General features: G+C 37.4%; 1 protein-coding gene across 1 annotated transcript; it reads right to left on the bottom strand.

Moving 5' to 3' along the window:
* Nucleotides 1–11,403: 11,403 nt before the first annotated feature.
* Nucleotides 11,404–15,123, bottom strand: LOC139189506 (uncharacterized). The gene is made up of 7 exons (XM_070808467.1): nucleotides 15,024–15,123; nucleotides 14,004–14,761; nucleotides 13,500–13,889; nucleotides 13,115–13,247; nucleotides 12,834–12,970; nucleotides 12,608–12,698; nucleotides 11,404–11,579 (listed from the first exon to the last, which is right to left on the bottom strand). The coding sequence occupies exons 1-7, from the start codon at nucleotides 15,121–15,123 to the stop codon at nucleotides 11,404–11,406; spliced, it is 1,785 nt and encodes a 594-aa protein (XP_070664568.1).
* Between the last annotated feature and the right edge of the window lie 4,154 nt (nucleotides 15,124–19,277).

The following is a 19,277-nucleotide window of genomic DNA, read 5'->3' on the forward strand; positions in this document are numbered from 1 at the left end:
ACAGGAAGTGTGAGTGGGCAAAAACAAAGCTTTTCAAAACCATTTCATTTATCAAAAGTAGTAATCCCTCGCCGTAAAACCTATATAATTCCCATAAAATAGCATACATGTTTATATCTCAAAATCATATTCAAAATAGCAATTCCACAAATATACCATGTCAAATCTCAGCAACAAATAAGTAAGCCAGGTGAAATAAACCAATATGAAATGGTATGCCAGCCGGAGTCACCTAACGTGACCTGTACGGCTGGATTTATAACTCATCAACTAGTTCTCTGCACACAAGTCGGAACTACCTAAAGTGGTCTATACTGAAGGAAATTTTGTGGAAAACATGTTCATTTGAGCAACATCTATGGCATGCAATTAACAATTAAAGGCGGAATCATACTTGTATGCACTCAAAAACAAAATATTACCCATGAAATTCAAAGCCTAGTAGAAGGGTGAACCAAGACTCAACTCAAAACAGAGTGAGTTGAGAAACTTTATACCTTTGTTGATTCCTCTTTGCATAAGCAAAGGCTAATCACCCAAGAAGAGGGCCTTCATTCTTGCTTCTTAGCTCCATGGATTTCTTGGATGAGGATGGTTCAAAGGATTCTTCAAGTTCCCAAAGTTGAGAACCTTTAAGTCTCCACACCAAGGTAGGACTTGAAGAAGAGATGAGGGACCTAGAGGAAGTAAGATTGCTAGCTAAAATCCTCTAGGGTGGCCAGCCTCTTAGAGAGAAAAATAGAGCTTGTGTTCTCATCTTTTATCTAAAAGAAACCCTAAGGATGAAATGGCTATAAAGTTACCTTTATACCACCTCACAATGGAGTGGCAAACTTGCAATTAAGCCAAGTTCACTACCCCTCTCTATATGGCCGGTTTTCCCAAGCCTTTGGGCTGTTTTGGGCTTCTTGAATTTTGTTTGTTAAGTTGTCATACAACTTAAGCTAATGGGCTTGACGATTTGAAGCCCAATTTGGGCTTTAAGGCCCCAAACTAACTCTTGCAAGAGGTGGAGAACCTATTCAGTTTAGGATTACAATGCAATACGGTCTTTTTTCTAATACAATACTCTTGACCACATTGTTTGGTTTGATAGTTTATTCATGTCTACTATCCAATGTGATTCTCTTACTTATATGATTACCTTGAATGTGATTTGGAACGACTTCCTAAATCTTATTCATACTCTGGCCAAAGATTCTTAATCATATCATAGAGTATTCTCTCTCAAACAGTTTGAAGGTTAGAGATCCCTTGTTGCGCATTCACTTACCTCCATGGCTAAGTGGCTTAACCCCAACTATGCCGTGGACACCCTCTGACGGAGTGACTTTGACATAGTCAAAGATCAAGGACCTAACCACAAGACAACTATGATGCCTCAGGTCAAAGGACTACTTTGCATTATCCCAACCATGAGTTCTCATGTGACATGAGTATGAGAACTCCTTGTTGATCGTGTTTAGTGGACTCATTCTCTATTGACACCTACATGCTTGTCTTGGTGTCAGTCACACCAATGACTCGAGACCAGTCACTCTCCTTAAGAGAAGACATAACACGTACTGATCTTAACGGACTGTCAATGCCCAATTGGCAATCCTATGATCAGGAACGTTTAGGATATGTATACGGAAGAGAATAGTCTCATGAATTTAACTTCTTTAGATCTCATTCTCCCAATTACATATTCCTTGGACTTATCGTTTAAGCGTATAACATTTATATGAGATGGCTTTAAACAATAATCTTTGCCCTTTAAATTAAACTATATTACTTTAACATGTGAAATGTCCGTAAAGTATCATCATATGATTGGTTTTAGGGCACATTTCCAACAATCTCCCACTTGCACTAGAGCCAATCAGCTTGGTCATCAATGATGATACCTCTTCTGTTGTCATTTCAAAAATGGCTGAGTAGTAAGCCTAGACAATGGATATCTATATGTTATCCATAGAAGCAACCTTGAGAATAACGACGTCACCATTATACATGATTCTTAATCATGTGGTTTAGTCTCTCATTTGAGTTCGGATCATGATGAGACCTTGATTCCCTGGCTTGAGCTATCGCCCCATTAGTGTCATAGTGTCGGTACACTAGAGACAATTTCTGGTTGGAACCGAATAGAGAGTTTATGAATGAACTTTCTCATCCAAACAACATTGTTGTAAGCTTCTATATGGCAATATTTTTGCATTCACAATGGAACACACTAAAGTCATTACTTTTAATGTTTCCATCCAAATATCTCTTTAGTCATAATAAAGAGATATCTGATTATCTCTTCATTCATAATGAAGAAACATCCAATGATGGATTAGATTCATAATCTAATACATTTACGCTTCCATTACGTTACTCTAATTCTTCCTCATTCTTGAGGAATCCATCCTTTATTATTTCTCAAGTACTTAAGGATTCACTTGACAGTTGCCATGGTTCTGATCCTGGGCTTGCATTGATATCGTCTTGTACCGATCTTGGTACAACTCATATCAACGTTTTTCATACAATATGAAATACGTAAGTCACCTTTCTGCGTATGCATAAAGGATTCTATTTATGCATTATGTTTCTTTAGGAGTCAAAAAGGTACATTCCCTTTGAGAAGAGCAACTTCCTAGTCTCTCTAGAGTTGTCCTTCTGATTGAAGTTTATCATCATATGAGAAACTACCTAGCATCTTTTGTCTATCATTAGGGCTTGATATAATCCAATTATATCCTGAAATCTATCATTATAGATTTCCATCCCATGTTTATAGACTATGTCTCCCATATACATTCTATCGTTATAGAATGTTTAAAGTCATAACTTTAACGAAGAAGTATTCTTTTCATTTTCAAAATTAATATATCATATATGTACATATATATATATATATATATATTCAAATTTAGGAACATGATTAACTCCCACTAATCTTTTGTAAACCTAGTAAACAAAAGATTCATTTACATCTTTATGAGAAATCAAACGATTTGATCTTTCTCTCATAAGATGCTTATAGCTCCCACTAGCTTGCTAAGATTCATGATGGATGGATTTCTACAACTTACATGTCTTGTGATTCATAGTTTTAGACATATATTATCAAGACTATCTTAATAATGGTTTTGGAAATCCATATTATGTCCAAACATTGAATCACCATTTAGTTGTAGCTAGCAATCTTTGAATTAATTGAAACCAAGACTATGTCAAAGATGGTTTCTTCCAAGTCAACCGTTCTCTTTGATTGTAGTCACCTTAAGCTACCAATTAGCTATGAAGGTTTCATTATTTTGGGTCAAATGGTACTTTACCATTTCCTTGAGTATATGTCGTATATACACTCAATGTAGTCATTAGGATTTTCATTCTTATTTCTTTCGAATTAAGAGGTGTAACTCTATGACATAGTCATAAAGTTTAAACCATCCAACTGAGACAGTTTATAAATCCTTCTCGACTACCTTGGAGCTTGTGGTGTAGGAACTAGGTTGTTATATTTGTTGATTATCATCTTGTCTCTCAAAGAACCCATTCTTTGAGTTCTATCTCTCGTTCATTTGCGCTTAGGCAAATCATATTGTAGGATTACAATGAACTATCCAACAAAACAACATTTGTTAGTTGGTTTATTGAAGTGATATTCAAAGGTTAATTTAAGGATATCCACAAAATAATTCTCAAACAAATATTGCTTATTAGCACACAACCCCAAATCTTAACACGATTAAGACTTATCTTTCTTTCCAACTACATCCTATGGAGTCATGAAAATTTTGGAAGATCTTCTAATTGACAATCATATTGTCTTAGAAGTATATATCCTATATATGGGTAATTGATAACATCCAACAAACTAAATCTTATTCAAGTTCGTTCTTCTCCTAATGGAGAAATCCATTATCATATGATGCTTCTTTCCTTGATATCTTTCAAGGAAACTGTTCCAAAGTGTTACCTTTCCTTGGATCAAATCTAAGGAGGTAAATACTTTAGACATCTTACTCATCAACTTACATTCTTGAATTCTTTGAAACCTTTTGCAAAGTATTCGGACTTGTGTTTATTCAAAATAAATGATAGTCCAACCGAGAGCGATCTTCGGTGAATGTCATAGAACATGAGTAGTATTATGTTGTGGACAAGTGCCACTAACATCTAAGTGAATTAACCTCAACAACTTTGTGATTCTTTCTTCCTTTCCAAAAGAATAAAGATTCACACATTTTTCCTCTATACAATTTTAACAAGAAGGCATTGGATCCGGATCGAACGATCCAAAGCATCCATCTATGACCAACTCGTAATTTATGTTTTAGAGGTATCACAACTCAGTTGGGATTAGTCACTACCTTGCAACCTTTTGGGTTTTAAGCATTGTTATATTCTAAACAGTTAACACTACCATATCATCTCTACTATAGAGATAATCAATTAGATTACAATAATCTAATCATTCATTAATAAAGAACAATGTTTTGTCAAACAAAACATTTATCCATTTCTCATACGAAATTAAGTTCCTTTATTCAATTGGAATGTAAAGACAATCTTTGTTTTTCATTTTCTTTGGTAGTTCATATGAGGAAGCAAGTACTACCTGCTTTCGCAGATATCTACATTTGATTCACGTTCCAAATGTGAAGTACTTTCTCTTCTCTCATTAATCTTCTACTTCTTATTAGCCACACTTTTACAACGATTGTAAAACATATTTACTAATACGGAATCAAGCATTCAAGTAGAAGAACCAACTGTTTTGAACTATTCAAGAACAATTTACAACACCTTCGAAAGGTGTGTTCTTGACACTTGCAAGACATTTCTTGCAAATACCCCTTCCAATGTCCATCCTTTCATAAAGAAAGTTTGTTCCCTTGGAGTTATTTCGCCTTCTTCATTTGACTTCTCCTTTGACTACAATAGTCATGGTCCCTAAACTCCCACTATCTCTCTTGAAACTTATTTCAATTGTGTTATATACATCAAACAATTTGGAGAGCGTGTGGTTATTTGTTCACTATATAGTTTACAATAAACTTAGTGAACCATTTGGATAGGGACACAAAAGTGAAGTCCTTGCCTAGTTTCCGTCTCTAGAAGTGTTTTAACACTTCAACACTCAATGATTCAAAATCATCATAAGTCCATGTTGATGGACTATTTTTGTCAACCAACCATTATGTTCTAAACACAATTACAAACTTTCAAGAGTTGTTTAAGGAAACTCTCATTACTTCATACAACAATTTGTAAGTGAAGAATCATGGCACATAAAATGTCCATGCCCTTGTGCTTACTTCTCAAGTTCCTTGTTCATGTAACAAAGAAACGAACACTAATGTTTGCGTTAACTAAGGGTTGTTCAAAGCAACTCTTACTTCTTCATACAACAATTTGTAATTGAAGAATTATGACATTAAAAGTGTTGTCCTCTTTATGATAGACTTATCTAACATGTTCTTCCAATGATACATTATCAATAGGAAGATTGCGAGGATGAGACTACTTAGGTACATATACAAGCCATTATAGACAATCTATGGGATTGTAGTACCAAGTCCGGAAACTAAAGCTTTCGGCTTTTTCTTTGTCAAGTTTTGGATAGCGTTTGCAAATATATTGGTAAATAAATACATAACGAATATAAATTGATTAATTTTAAGCCATTTGATTCGGGTCTTTAAATCAAATAGCATCACCCACTATTTTTGGCAAATTCCATATCCCTCATCAGAATTCATGAGTTTTTGAGGAAACTCTTAGTAGGGTATGGGAGACTCATCATTACCAAGCCCACCTCACAATTATATGATGTTGGCTAGCATCAATAATAATGAGAGAGTACGCTTACTCATTTGCATCTCTTGCAAGTACCCATCTTATTTGGCCTCTAGAGAATGAAGCCTCACAATGATATGATGTTGGCTCCATTGCACTTAGTTAAGTCATTCCCACCATGCAAGTTCGAGTAGGGGTTCAAGAACAACGTCACAAAGATATGATGTTGATCATTCTCGTTGCCTACCTTCACAACATTATGTATGCATATAGAACTCCTCCTGAGTGTAAGCACGCACTTTGTACTCCCCCATGATAGGGTGAAGTCGGTGTACGAGTCACAAACGATTGGAGCCTACCACGGTGGAAGGCCACGAAAGAGTGTTCAAAGCACTCTCACGCTTATCAACTTAATAATGGTTTGGTTGAGGGTTTTAGGTCTCATCACATATAAGCATGCATTTTAATCTTATTAAAACAATTTGGTCCTATTACAACTATTAGTCCATGTGATTGATTTAGTTGTACATGATACTCCCACTATGCTTGTAAAACGGTTTTTAAAGCAAGAGTATATGGTACTACTAACATAAGGTTTGCATTCATTGATGGACTATATAGTTGCCTTAGGGCCTAAGGATGACTATGAACCTTTGATTCGATCCAACACGAGCCTAGTGTTGAATCTCGGTCTAGGGATGGTGATTGATTTTAGTTACGCATTTAATCACATTAAGGCGTGTTTTTCCTATTGGGCGTTGGACCCAACTACTCCAATTTCATGCATATCAAATAAAACAAGAAAGGAGTACTTCAAAGTAAAGAAGAGCTTATGCTCTTTTACAACATTTGACCATATCAAATTACAACCAAAATCTAATCTACACATTCCCATGGTTCAAACAAATTTGAGACGGGCATTTCACATAGCTCAATTATCGTAGGCTTAAGTTCATAATCACCCTTTCTTTAATTAATTAACGCTTTAACTAATTAAACTTGAATGCAACATTTTCATTTGGTTTTTGTTTCCATAGAATTGATTTAAATGGAGCTAAATGAAATGAAAATCCAATTCTCATTTAAAGATACAAAACTATTTTGTTCTCAACTAATTTGGGCCAAATGCAATAACCTCAACTTTTTGGGCTATGTTGCAAAACACAAACTTTTGAGGTCACTTTGTAAGAACATAAAAGTCCACTACTTCATGTAATTACAACTAGAACCCAAAAATTTCATCAAATACAAAAACTTCATTAAAGGAGCAAAACAATTTGTCCTTTAGTGATTTTGGGCGTTTACGTAAAAACGTAAACTTTCGGGTCAAAGTACAAATGCACAAAAGTATCAAAACTTTATGTAATTGCATAAAAGCCCCAAAAGTACCCTATTTAATAGGGTGGCCTATTTTGGATGAGAGATGGTGTCATAAAACTTTTGAATTTTTCAACAAAAGTGAAAGGTGATGGGTAGGTTTGAAAAAAGTGATTTCCATAAAACATGGTTCCTTGAAACAAGGAAAATGTGTAAGTGATTGGTATGGTGTTGATTGAAAAATGACAAATCATGTCATACCATTTATTACAATAAAGTCACACCAACCACCATAAACAAAACTTTATGAAAAACATCAAACACTTTGAATCAAAACACCAAACCTTTTTGTTCTTGGTTAGAACATAACAAGAACAATGAAGAACATCCATGAAAACCCATAAGAGCTCCATGAACATTTTTCACCCAAAGACACCCCAAAAACTCTCAAACTTAAGGGAAAAAACATATTACCATACTAGGGTGCTTAGGGGTTCCTAATGTCACTTTAAAACACTTTTAACAAAACAAACATGAACCCAAAAATCCACCATTTGGATTTGGCCGAATTTCCCCAAAAACATGGCATCAAATTTTAGCTCCAAAATTCATGCTCATATGAACTACATCTACAACATTTGAGATGGCAAATTTTCTAACAAAATTTACATTCAAAGAAGCCAGAATAAAGCTTGTAATAATTACAACATTCAAATCAAAGACTATGAACTACAAAACCCAAAAGGATTCACCAACTATTAAACCTAGGCTTTTGATACCACTTGAAGAAAATTTTGTGAAAAACATGTTCATTTGAGCAACATCTATGTCATGCAATTAAAAATTAAAGGCGGAATCATGCTTGTATGCACTCAAAAACAAAACATTACCCATGAAATTCAAAGCCTAATAGAAGGGTGAACCAAGACTCAACTCAAAACAAAGTGAGTTGAGAAACTTTATACCTTTGTTAATTCCTCTTTGCATAAGCAAAGGCTAATCACCCAAGGAGAGGGCCTTCATTCTTGCTTCTTAGCTCCATGGATTTCTTGGATGAGGATGGTTGAAAGGATTCTCCAAGTTCCCAAAGTTGAGAACCTCTAAGTCTCCACACCAAGGTAGGACTTAAAGAAGAGATGAGTGACCTAGAGGAAGTAAGATTGCTAGCTAAAATCCTCTAGGGTGGCCGGCCTCTTAGAGAGAAAAATGGAGCTGTATTCTCATCTTTTCTCTAAAAGAAACCCTACGGATGAAATGGCTATAAAGTTGCCTTTATACCACCTCACAATGGAGTGGTAAACTTGCAATTAAGCCAAGTTCACTACCCTTCTCTATATGGCCGGTTTTCCCAAGCCTTTGGGCTGTTTTGGGCTTCTTGAATTTTGTTTGTTAAGTTGTCATACAACTTAAGCTAATGGGTTTGACGATTCGAAGCCCAATTTGGGCTTTAAGGCCCAAAACTAACTCAAGGTTTAAAACGAATTTATTCGTTTGATTAATTAACATATTAATTAATTCTTGCCATAAACAATTAAACCATTTAATTGTCCTTACTCATCTCTGTTGTTTCTTCAATCTCTACCTTACACGGTGTACGATCCATTAGGTTCCTTTTAGCGAGGCAGTGAGCAATTAGAACTCTTTCAAATCGATTGTGAATTGAAACTTACTTTCAATTCTCCCTTTAGTGATTATACACGTTTAGGGCTCCACAAACCATGAGTGACACCTAGCAGTATGTCATGGTTACCCAAGTTAATCAGAAGAGGTGGAGAACCTATTCAGTTTAGGATTACAATGCAATACGGTCTTTCTCTAATACAATACTCTTGACCACATTGTTTGGTTTGATAGTTTATTCATGTCTACTATCCAATGTGATTCTCTTACTTATATGATTACCTTGAATGTGATTTGGAACGACTTCCTAAATCTTATTCATACTTTGGCCAGAGATTCTTAATCATATCATAGAGTATTCTCCCTCAAACAGTTTGAAGGTTAGAGATCCCTTGTTGCGCATTCACTTGCCTCCATGGCTAAGTGGCTTAACCCCAACTATGCCGTCGACACCCTCTGACGGAGTGACTTTGACATAGTCAAAGATTAAGGACCTAACCACAAGACAACTATGATGCCTCAGGTCAAAGGACTACTTTGCATTATCCCAACCATGAGTTCTCATGTGACATGAGTATGAGAACTCCTTGTTGATCATGTTCAGTGGACTCATGCTCTATTGAGCACCTACATGCTTGTCTTGGTGTCAGTCACACCAATAACTTGAGACCAGTCACTCTCCCTAAGAGAAGACATAACACGTACTGATCTTAACGGACTGTCAATGCCCAATTGGCAATCCTATGATCAGGAACGTTTAGGATATGTATACGGAAGAGAATGGTCGCATGAATCTAACTTCTTTAGATCGCATTCTCCTAATTGCATATTCCTTGGACTTATCGTTTAAGCGTATAACATTTATATGAGATGGCTTCAAACAATAATCTTTGCCCTTTAAATTAAACTATATTAGTTTAACATGTGAAATGTCTGTAAAGTATAATCATATGATTGGTTTTAGGGCACATTTCCAACATATACGACAGGTTGTGTGTAAATAAATACGCTCAAGTGCTATGGTCACGTGAAGGCTGTGTGAAGTATCTTAAGTCACCTACGAGTCGGAACCACCTAAACTGGTTTGTACGATAGGCTAGCACCTGCCTTGGATCTAAGGTGAGCGTGTTGTGCGTGAGGTGAACGATCACAGGAAGGCTAGGCCCTGTCTTCGGGCGGAGCACTAACAAGGGTGCAGGATAATAAGCTCTAAATATATTTCAACACCATTATACTCAGTACCATCATTACCATCAAAATACTCACCTGAAGCTTACCTGAGTGTCCGCAGCGTCAAGCAACAAAATATATAACCATACTAATGCATAATCGAACATAGAGAGTATTTGACATGGCATTTCAAAATATAAAACCATTTAATTAAGTTTTATAGGGAAAATACCAAATGTGTGTGTATATATATATACTGAAAACCAAAAGCCCACTTACTAATATGTGGAAGGTTCGTAGCCCCTGAGTCTCTCTTGAAAGTGCTCTTCCTCTGGATAGGTCTCAGCTATATACGAAACAACTATTTAAACATTATTTTTAAGCACATAACCAAAACTATGCAATAACTTCTCATACATTGCTTAATTGGGGTGTTTGAATATACTACCGAGGTCTACTCAACCTCAGGATCCCTATATTTTTAGAAAAAATTTCCAATCACTCACGCGCCGTCACGCACTGGCCAAGGCATGGCCAGACGCGCCGCCATGCGCAGACGCGCTCCTGGCACACTAAACGAAATCCTTACTGGCGTTAGGGAATATTCTATTAATTAATGGAATATACCGTTAAATATACCTAATGCCATTAATCGCCGTTAGGAATATTCCGTCAAAGTTGACGGAATATTCTCCTTCTCTTTCCTTGGTTCGCTAGAGTCCGGCGCTGGCCCCACTGTGATCCCTGGTTTATGGAAAAAATTTAAAGCTTCATATCACACTCATTTTTCAACCAAAATCCATGAAATTTTCACCAAAATGAAGCCTTCAACAAGTAGAACAAGATCTTACCACTTTGGAGTCCTAACTTCGACGAGAAGTAGTCGGAAAATCCATCGAAATTCTGGCTAAACCTGTAATCCCACTAATGAGCTTATCCTGACGTCCATATTTAACCAAAACTACTCCAAATCACTTAAGAAGTAGCCTAAATACCTTTTTGAGTCTTAGAACCAATGAAAACCTCGATGATCACGTTAGGAAAATAGGACACCTCACTCGAGTTTGATAGTTCTCACGATCCTGACGTCTGGTCCCCGCACAAAGGGTATGGCTCTGCTCCTGAGCTTATGAGGAGTATGAAAACAATTACCAAAACCCCAATCTGTGATTAGTGAGCTAGGTTCGAAGTTGTCCCTACGATTGTATGGAAACGGCAGAAAATCCGAGAGGGAAGGAAAGAGAGAGAGGTCAACGGGGTTGTATGGGTATATGTGTGTGGTCCAGTTTGCAGCCAATCAAAAAAACCCTTAAGTCTTTTAGTTTTAATTGGGTCCAATTAATTAGGAATAAAACTAATTGGTCCAAAACCTTAGCCCATTTACACACACACAACTCAACGATTAAAGGGCATATAAGTCATTTCACACCATCGATAAAATATTTCGAGATGGGCTGTCACAACCTATCCCTCTTAAGAAAATTTTGTTCTCGAAATTTCACACATTAATATAAACCACTAATAATCATAGAATAAGCATGGATACATTTCCTTTATGCGATCATCCGTCTCCCAGGTGGCTTCCTCCATTGAGTGATTTCTCCACAAAACTTTCACTAAGTGCACGGTCTTATTCCTCAGAACCTTATCTTTCCAGTCCAAAATCGTCACTGGCTCCTCATCATAAGTCAAATCTGGATTAATTTCCAATGGTTAAGGAGGTATCATAAGTGATGGATCAGAGATATAATGACGAAGCATAGAGACTTTAGATAACTCTGGAGGCAACTCAAGCCTGTAAGTAACTTCACCGACTCATTCGGTGATCTGATACGGTCTAATGTACCTAGAACTTAACTTACCCTTTTTCCTGAACCGCACTACACTTCTCCATGGTGATAGCTTCAAAAACACCCAATCACCAACTTTATACACTCGGTCAGTGGCATACCTATCTACTAGACTCTTTTGTAGATCTTGGGCCACTTTCAGGTTAGATTTAATTATCTGAATTTTTTTAGTAGTCTCCTTTATAATCTCAGGGCCCACTAAAACTCTTTCACCAACCTTTGACCAACACAAAGGTGTACGACAAGACTTGCCATAAAGTGCCTCAAATGGTGATATACCAATACTCGAATGATAGCTATTATTATATGCAAACTTCATCAAATTTAACCGCTGCTGCTAGGTGTCGTCAAACTATAAGACAAAAGATCTTAGCATATCCTCCAGCGTCTGAATAGTCCTTTCTGATTGCCCATCTGTTTGAGGATGATATGTCATACTAAAGAGTAATCTTGAGCCAATAGCCTCCTGAAATGCCACCCAGAATTTAGAAGTGAATCTGGGATCCCGATCCGAGATAATACTAACTGGAACCCCATGATACTTAACAATCTTCGATATGAACAATTTAGCTAATCGGCTTAAAGAATATTTCTCTCTCATTGAAATAAAATGTGCAGATTTAGTAAGCCAATCAACTATCACCCAAATACCATCATAATTATTTCGTGTACGAGGAAGCTTGTACACAAAATCCATAGTGATATCTTCCCACTCCATTGTGGAACGGGAAGTGGTTGCATCAATCCAAATGGCTTTTTCCTCTCAGCTTTGACCTGCTGACAAATGGCACACCTACTCACGTACTCAGCAATTTCCATTTTCATACCCGGCCAATAATAAAATGGTCAAATAGTATGATACATTTTAGTACCCTCAGGATGCATTGCATAAGCCAAAACATGTGCTTCATCAAGAATTTCTTTCTTTAACTCTGCATTATTCGGCACATACATTCTTCCTTCCTGCATAAGCATGTCATCCGATTCTATGATCCTTAGATCTTTCTTTTTCCCATCATTTCTTGCCTGAATTAACTCTTAGGTTTCCTCATCATCCATCTGAGCCTCGAGCACTCGATCAATTAATATTGGCCTGACTTGAAAATTAACAAGTAAAACTTTCTCTCGACCTTCCACCTCTAACTTCACTCCAGTGGATCTCAAATCCACAAGAAGAGGAACATGACAAGCGTACAAAGCATTAATTCTCGCTTGAGGCTTCCTACTAAGTGCATCTGCCACCACATTTGCACGACCAGGGTGATAATCAATCGTGCAATCATAATCACTGAGCAACTTTATCCATCTTCATTGTCGAAGATTAAGATCCCTCTGAGTAAAAAGATATTGAAGAATTTTATGATCCTTAAAGATCTTACATTTTTCACCATAAAGATAATGTCTCCAAATCTTCAAAGCAAAGACGATAGCTGCTAACTCAAGATCATGAGTAGGATAATTCATCTCATGAGGCTTCAACTGTCTCAAAGCATAAGCAATCACCCTACCATGCTGCATCAACACACATCCTAGACCATTCAAGGAAGCATCACTGTAGATCTCAAAATTACCACTATCATCTAGAAGTGCTAAAACAGGTGCATGAGTGAGACAATATTTCAACTACTGAAAACTCTGCTCATAGTTATCATCCCACTCAAATTTAACATCCTTCCTAGTTATCCTCGTCAGTGGTAAAACAATAACTGAAAAATCTTTAACAAATCGTCTATAATAACCAGCTAGGCCAATAAAACTCCGTACCTTAGTGACGGTTCGTGGTTGCTCCCAATTTTCAACAGCTGCTACCTTTTGAGGATCTACCAGAATACCTTGAGCAAATATAACATGTCCCAAAAATGCCACTTGATCTAGCCAAAATTGGCACTTGGTAAACTTAGCATACAAATGGTGTTCCTTCAATTTCTTCAACACCAAAGTAAGATGTCGAACATGCTCCGATTTAGACTTAGAGTACAACAGAATATCGTCAATAAAGACAATGAAAAACCTGTCTAAATATTGCTGGAATACTCGATTCATCAAATCCATAAAAACTGCAGGTGCATTAGTTAACCCGAATGGCATCACAAGAAACTCATAATGACCATAATGAGTCCTAAAAGCTGTCTTAGGGACATCCTCACTTCTGATCTTCAATTGATAATAACCAGACCTCAAATCAATCTTAGAAAACACACAGATGTCTCAAAGTTGATCAAATAAATCATCTATACGTTGCGATGGATAACGGTTTTTAATTGTTACCCGATTCAATTGCCTATAATCAATACATAGCCTCAAAGTCCCGTCTTTCTTCCTCACAAATAAAACCAGAGCTCCCCTACTAGGCTGAATAAAACCAACTAATTCCTGCAACTGAATCTTCAATTCCCTCAATTCAGCAGGAGCCATTTGATAAAGAGTTAAAAATATAAGATCTGTACCTGGAAGTAAATCAATAGTAAACTCCACGTCTCGGTCTGACGGTAATCTAGGTAAATCATCAGGGAATACGTCAGGAAAATGCCTGACTACTCGTACATCCCCCACACTACTAGGAGTATTATCATTCAACACCACATGAGCTAAATATCCTTGACAACCTTTCTCTAACAACCTTTTAGCCCTTATGGTAGAAATAACACCATGTCTCACCCTACTACGCTCGCCCACAAATGTAACCTCAGGCAATCCAGGACAAAGGAAAGTAACTGACTTCTTGTAGCAATCTATATTGGCATGATTATAATGCAACCAATATGTGCCAAAAATAACATCAAAATCAACAATATCTAACAGGATGAGGTTAGCTAGCATAACAACATCCTCCACTAACACGGGACATCCTGGATAAACACAACTAACATAACATTTCTCCCCTCTAGGCATAGCAAACTCTAAATCATACCCAAGAGGTGTAGGATGAGGTTGTGTCATTTGAGCGAACTTATGAGAAATAACAGAATGTGTAGCACCACAATCAATTAATACTCTAGCAAAATGACCAAGAATATTCAACGTACCTATGATCAAATCAAGATTATTCTGAGCATCATGCAATGTAATGAGGTGAATACGTCCCTTAGCCTGCTGTCTTCCTCCATGACCTCTGTTAGTTTGACTACCACGTCCCTGCACACTACGCCCCTGACCTGGTTGATTAAGCTACCTCGCTACCACTGGGCATGTTTTATGAATCTTCAATTCGCAGCAGAATCTCATAAAACTCCTGGTAAGTTGCACAAGGAGTCGTGGTCACCATAGAATGCCATTTCTTCCAAGTACCCAACCTGAAACAACAAAGCATCTCAACCGGATTAGCAGCCACCTCCAGATCATAGTGAGACAAATCAGTAAACCTCATGTAGTACTCATTAGCTGTCATTTTTCCCTGTTTCAAATTTGTAAACTCTTGCTTCTTGTGATCTATATAATATGGATGAATGAATCTTTTCTGAAATAACTACTTAAAAACTTCTCAATCAGCAGCTTCCTCTAGTGATAACTGATAAGACTTCTGTCTTCACCACGATGCAGGTTCCGGACCTAAAAATCAGGTAGTCGTCTCAACCCATTTATCCTTCGGAAGGTTTCCCTGACTCTGCATCACTCGAAAAGTCTTCTCAATATGATTAAGCCATCGCTCTGCTCCTTCATGTCCTTCATTACCCATGAAATGATTCAACTTTAAATTATACACAGTCTCTAGATGAGTCATTTGGGGAGGACGAAACGAAGACTGAATATCATTGGCTATAGTTTCCCCAAACTGAGCAATATCAAGGAAACTAGACTTAGCTGAAGGACTTGGCTCTCTACGAGGCGGCATATTTCTGATAGAAAACACCAAAATAATTAGAATATTCACAAGATATGTAGGACTGCCAAAACTAGGCTCTGATACCAAACTGAAACACCCTGACCTAAATCAAGGCATGCTGGCCGACACGTGAAGGTGATGTAGCCATGTGCACAGTGCGGAAGAATAACGATATAAAGAAATACAAATAAATAAAAACCAAACCAACTAGAACACTAGATAAGATAAGGTGCAAGATGAGGATAAGTGTGACTACACATAACCAGAGCGTAGGTAGCCTAAGTGCAGTCCAGCAGGATGAATACTAATTATACAATACCAAGGATGGTCCTACATTTGTGATGATAGTTAGAACCATCGTCAATTTCTCGTGAGCCACCAACGAGCACTTCTACCTAAAATGTGGAGGGGTGCAAAACAAAAAGTGTGAGTGGGAAAAAACAAAGCTTTTTAAAACCATTTCATTTATCAAAAGTAGTAAACCTTCGCCGTAAAATCTGTATAATTCCCGTAAAATAGCATACATGTTTATATCTCAAAATCATATTCAAAATAGCAATTCTACAAATATACCACGTCAAATCTCAGCAAGAAATAAGTAAGCCAGGTGAAATAAACCAATATGAAATGGTATGCCAGCTGGAGTCACCTAACATGACCTGTACAGCTGGATCTATAACTCATAAACTAGTTCTCTGCACACAAGTCGGAACCACCTAAGGTGGTATGTACGACAAACTGGTGTAAATAAATACGCTCAAGTGCTATGGTCACGTGAAGAGTGTGCGAAGTATCGCAAGTCACCTATGAGTTGGAACCACCTAAAGTGGGCTGCACGACAGATTGGCACTTGCCTTGGATCCAAAGTGAGCATGTGGTACGGGAGGTGAACGATCACGTGAATGCTAGGCCCTGTCCTCGAGCGGAGCACTAACACCGGGGTGCAGGATAATAAGCTTTAAATATATTTCAACACCATTATACTCACTACCATAATTACCATCAAAATAATCACCTGAAGCTTACCTGAGCGTCCGTAGCGTCAAGCAACAAAATATATAACCATACTAATAGTACATAGAGAGTATTTGACATGGCATTTCAAAATATAAAACCATTTAATTAAGTTTTTTGGGAAAAATACCAAGTATATATATATATATACATACTAAAAACCAAAAGCCCACTCACTGATATGTGGAAGGGTCGTAGCCCCCGAGTCTCGCTTGATAGCAATCTTCCTTTGGATAGGTCTCACCTATATGTGAAACAACTATTTAAATGTTATTTTTAAGCACATAACCAAAACTAAGTAATAACTTATAATAGATTGCTCAATTAGGGTGTTTGAATATACCATCGAGGCCTACTCAACCTTAGGATCATCCTTATATTTTTGAAAATTTTTCCGATCACTCACGCATCGGCCAAGGCAGTGCCAGACGCGCCGCCACGCGTAGGCGTGTGCCTGGCACACTAAATGGAATCCCTAACGGCGTTAGGGAATATTCCGTTAATTAATGGAATATACCGTTAAATATACCTGATGCCGTTAATCGTTGTTAGGAATATTCCATCAAAGTTGACGAAATATTCTCCTTCTCTTTCCTTAGTTTGCTGGAGTCCGGCGCCGGCACCGTTGCGATCGCCGGTTTATGGAAAAACTTTAAGGCTTCATATCACACTCATTTTTCAACCAAAATCCATGTAATTTTCACCAAAATGAAGCTTTCAACAAGTAGAACAAGATCTTACCAATTTGGAGTCCTAACTTCAACAAGAAGTCGTCGAAAAATCCCTCGAAATTTCGGCTAAACCTGTAATCCCACTAATGAGCTTATCCCGACGTACAAATTTAACCAAAATTACTCTAAATCACTTAAGAAGTAGCGTAAATACCTTTTTGAGTCTTAGAACCAAAGAAAACCTCGACGATCACGTCGAGAAAACAGGACACCTCACTGGAGTTCGATAGTTCTCACGATCCCGACGTCCGTTCCCCAACACAAAGGGTATGGCTTTGCTCCTGAGCTTGTGAGGAGTATGAAAACAACTACCAAAACCCCGATATGTGATTAGTGGGTAGGTTCGAAGTTGTTCGTACAGTTGTACGGAAATGGCAGAAAATCCGAGAAGGAAGGAGAGAGAGGTCAACGGGTTTGTGTGGGTGTGTGTGTGTGGTCTAGTTTGCAGCCAATCAAACAAAACCTTAAGTCTTTTAGTTCTAATTAGGTCCAATTAAGTAGGAATACAACTAATTGGTCCAAAACCTTAGCCCATTTACACACACACAACTTAACGATTAAAGGGCATATAAGTCATTTCACACCATCGATAAAATATTTCGGGACGGGTTGTCACACGTATCCTTATTTTCACAATAGTTAGAAAATTCTCAAAATTTTACACTATTTACTTAGGAAAACAAAAGTTAACCACAAACAAAACTACTTATTGCCATGTAAGGTTCTAAAAGACACTATGTGCTTGTCAGGTGATGGGTTGGGGCCTAGTGCCTGGGCGGCTAGGCAGGGGCTTTGGTAGACTAGGCGGATTTAAGTAAATTTATTATATATTGTATAAATAAGTGCCTATTTATACTTAAACAACACATAATTGTAGACATAAATTGTAAAATAAAATGACATATAGATTATAAAGTATTTAAACATATTGAAAACATGGGGACCAAGTATATAATGAGTGTTCATCGAAGTATTCAACTAGTCTCCTACATTTTATTGAAAAAAAAATACAAAATGAAAGTTATCGCTTTTTTGTTCAAGTAAGAGTCGTGACGTAGACGGGTTTAGACAGGCTAGGCGAGCGCCTAAGCAGCCTAGGTAGATGCCTAAGCGCGTCTAGGCGCACTTTCTTAATTTTCCAACGTCTAGGGACTAGTCAGGATGGTGGCTAGCCGCCTGACGCCTAGGAAGAGGCTAGGCAAGGCTAGGTGGCGCTAAGCAGAAATTTTTAGAACAGTACTGTCATGAATTAAAAAGCCGAAAATAAAATAAAAGAACAATGTTTAATTTAAAAAAAATATATTATAGGTCTTAAAATTAACCAGATAATCATCACTTCAATTACTTATCTAGGAGTTATGGGAATATGGATTTATAAGCTAAATTAAATAATTTGAATCTGATAATCTGATTATACACACGCTATCGATCCAAATTTGAATGGAGTAAATCCAATTTGAACCTTAGGGATATGTTATACTTTCTAAGTCTGATGAATGTATGGTAATTCCCCCGCGCAATTGCAACAGTCGGTGCTTACATTGCACAAAAGTATACACTATGAAACATATAGCATTAGGGATTATAAATAGGCAGCTGGAGTTGAATCTATCCATGTTCATTGCGCAAGCAAACATTCAGTCACTCGTGAGCAATCCAAGTACTACATTATATCAAAAAATGCCTCCTTCCGACACAAATAACGACGAAAATGAGTCAATATACCAGGACCTCGTGGACTGTTGTCGGGAGAACGGGAACGAAGAGGCTTTGTTCTGACATGGAATGGATCACTACTTTGGCAGAGGAAGTACCAGCGGCGTGTTGGGATGAGAATGGCTGATGCACGCAGCCAACGGCGGGCATCCTTGCACATCGCTTGCTTATGGCTCGATTCTGGTGATGTTTGGAGGAGCCGATCTCGCAAGAGGTTTTAACACCATGTCTAATGCAGTTAATCCATCGAATTTACAG

Source organism: Malus domestica, chromosome 11 (assembly GCF_042453785.1).
Source record: "Malus domestica chromosome 11, GDT2T_hap1".
NCBI classification, from domain to species: domain Eukaryota; kingdom Viridiplantae; phylum Streptophyta; class Magnoliopsida; order Rosales; family Rosaceae; genus Malus; species Malus domestica.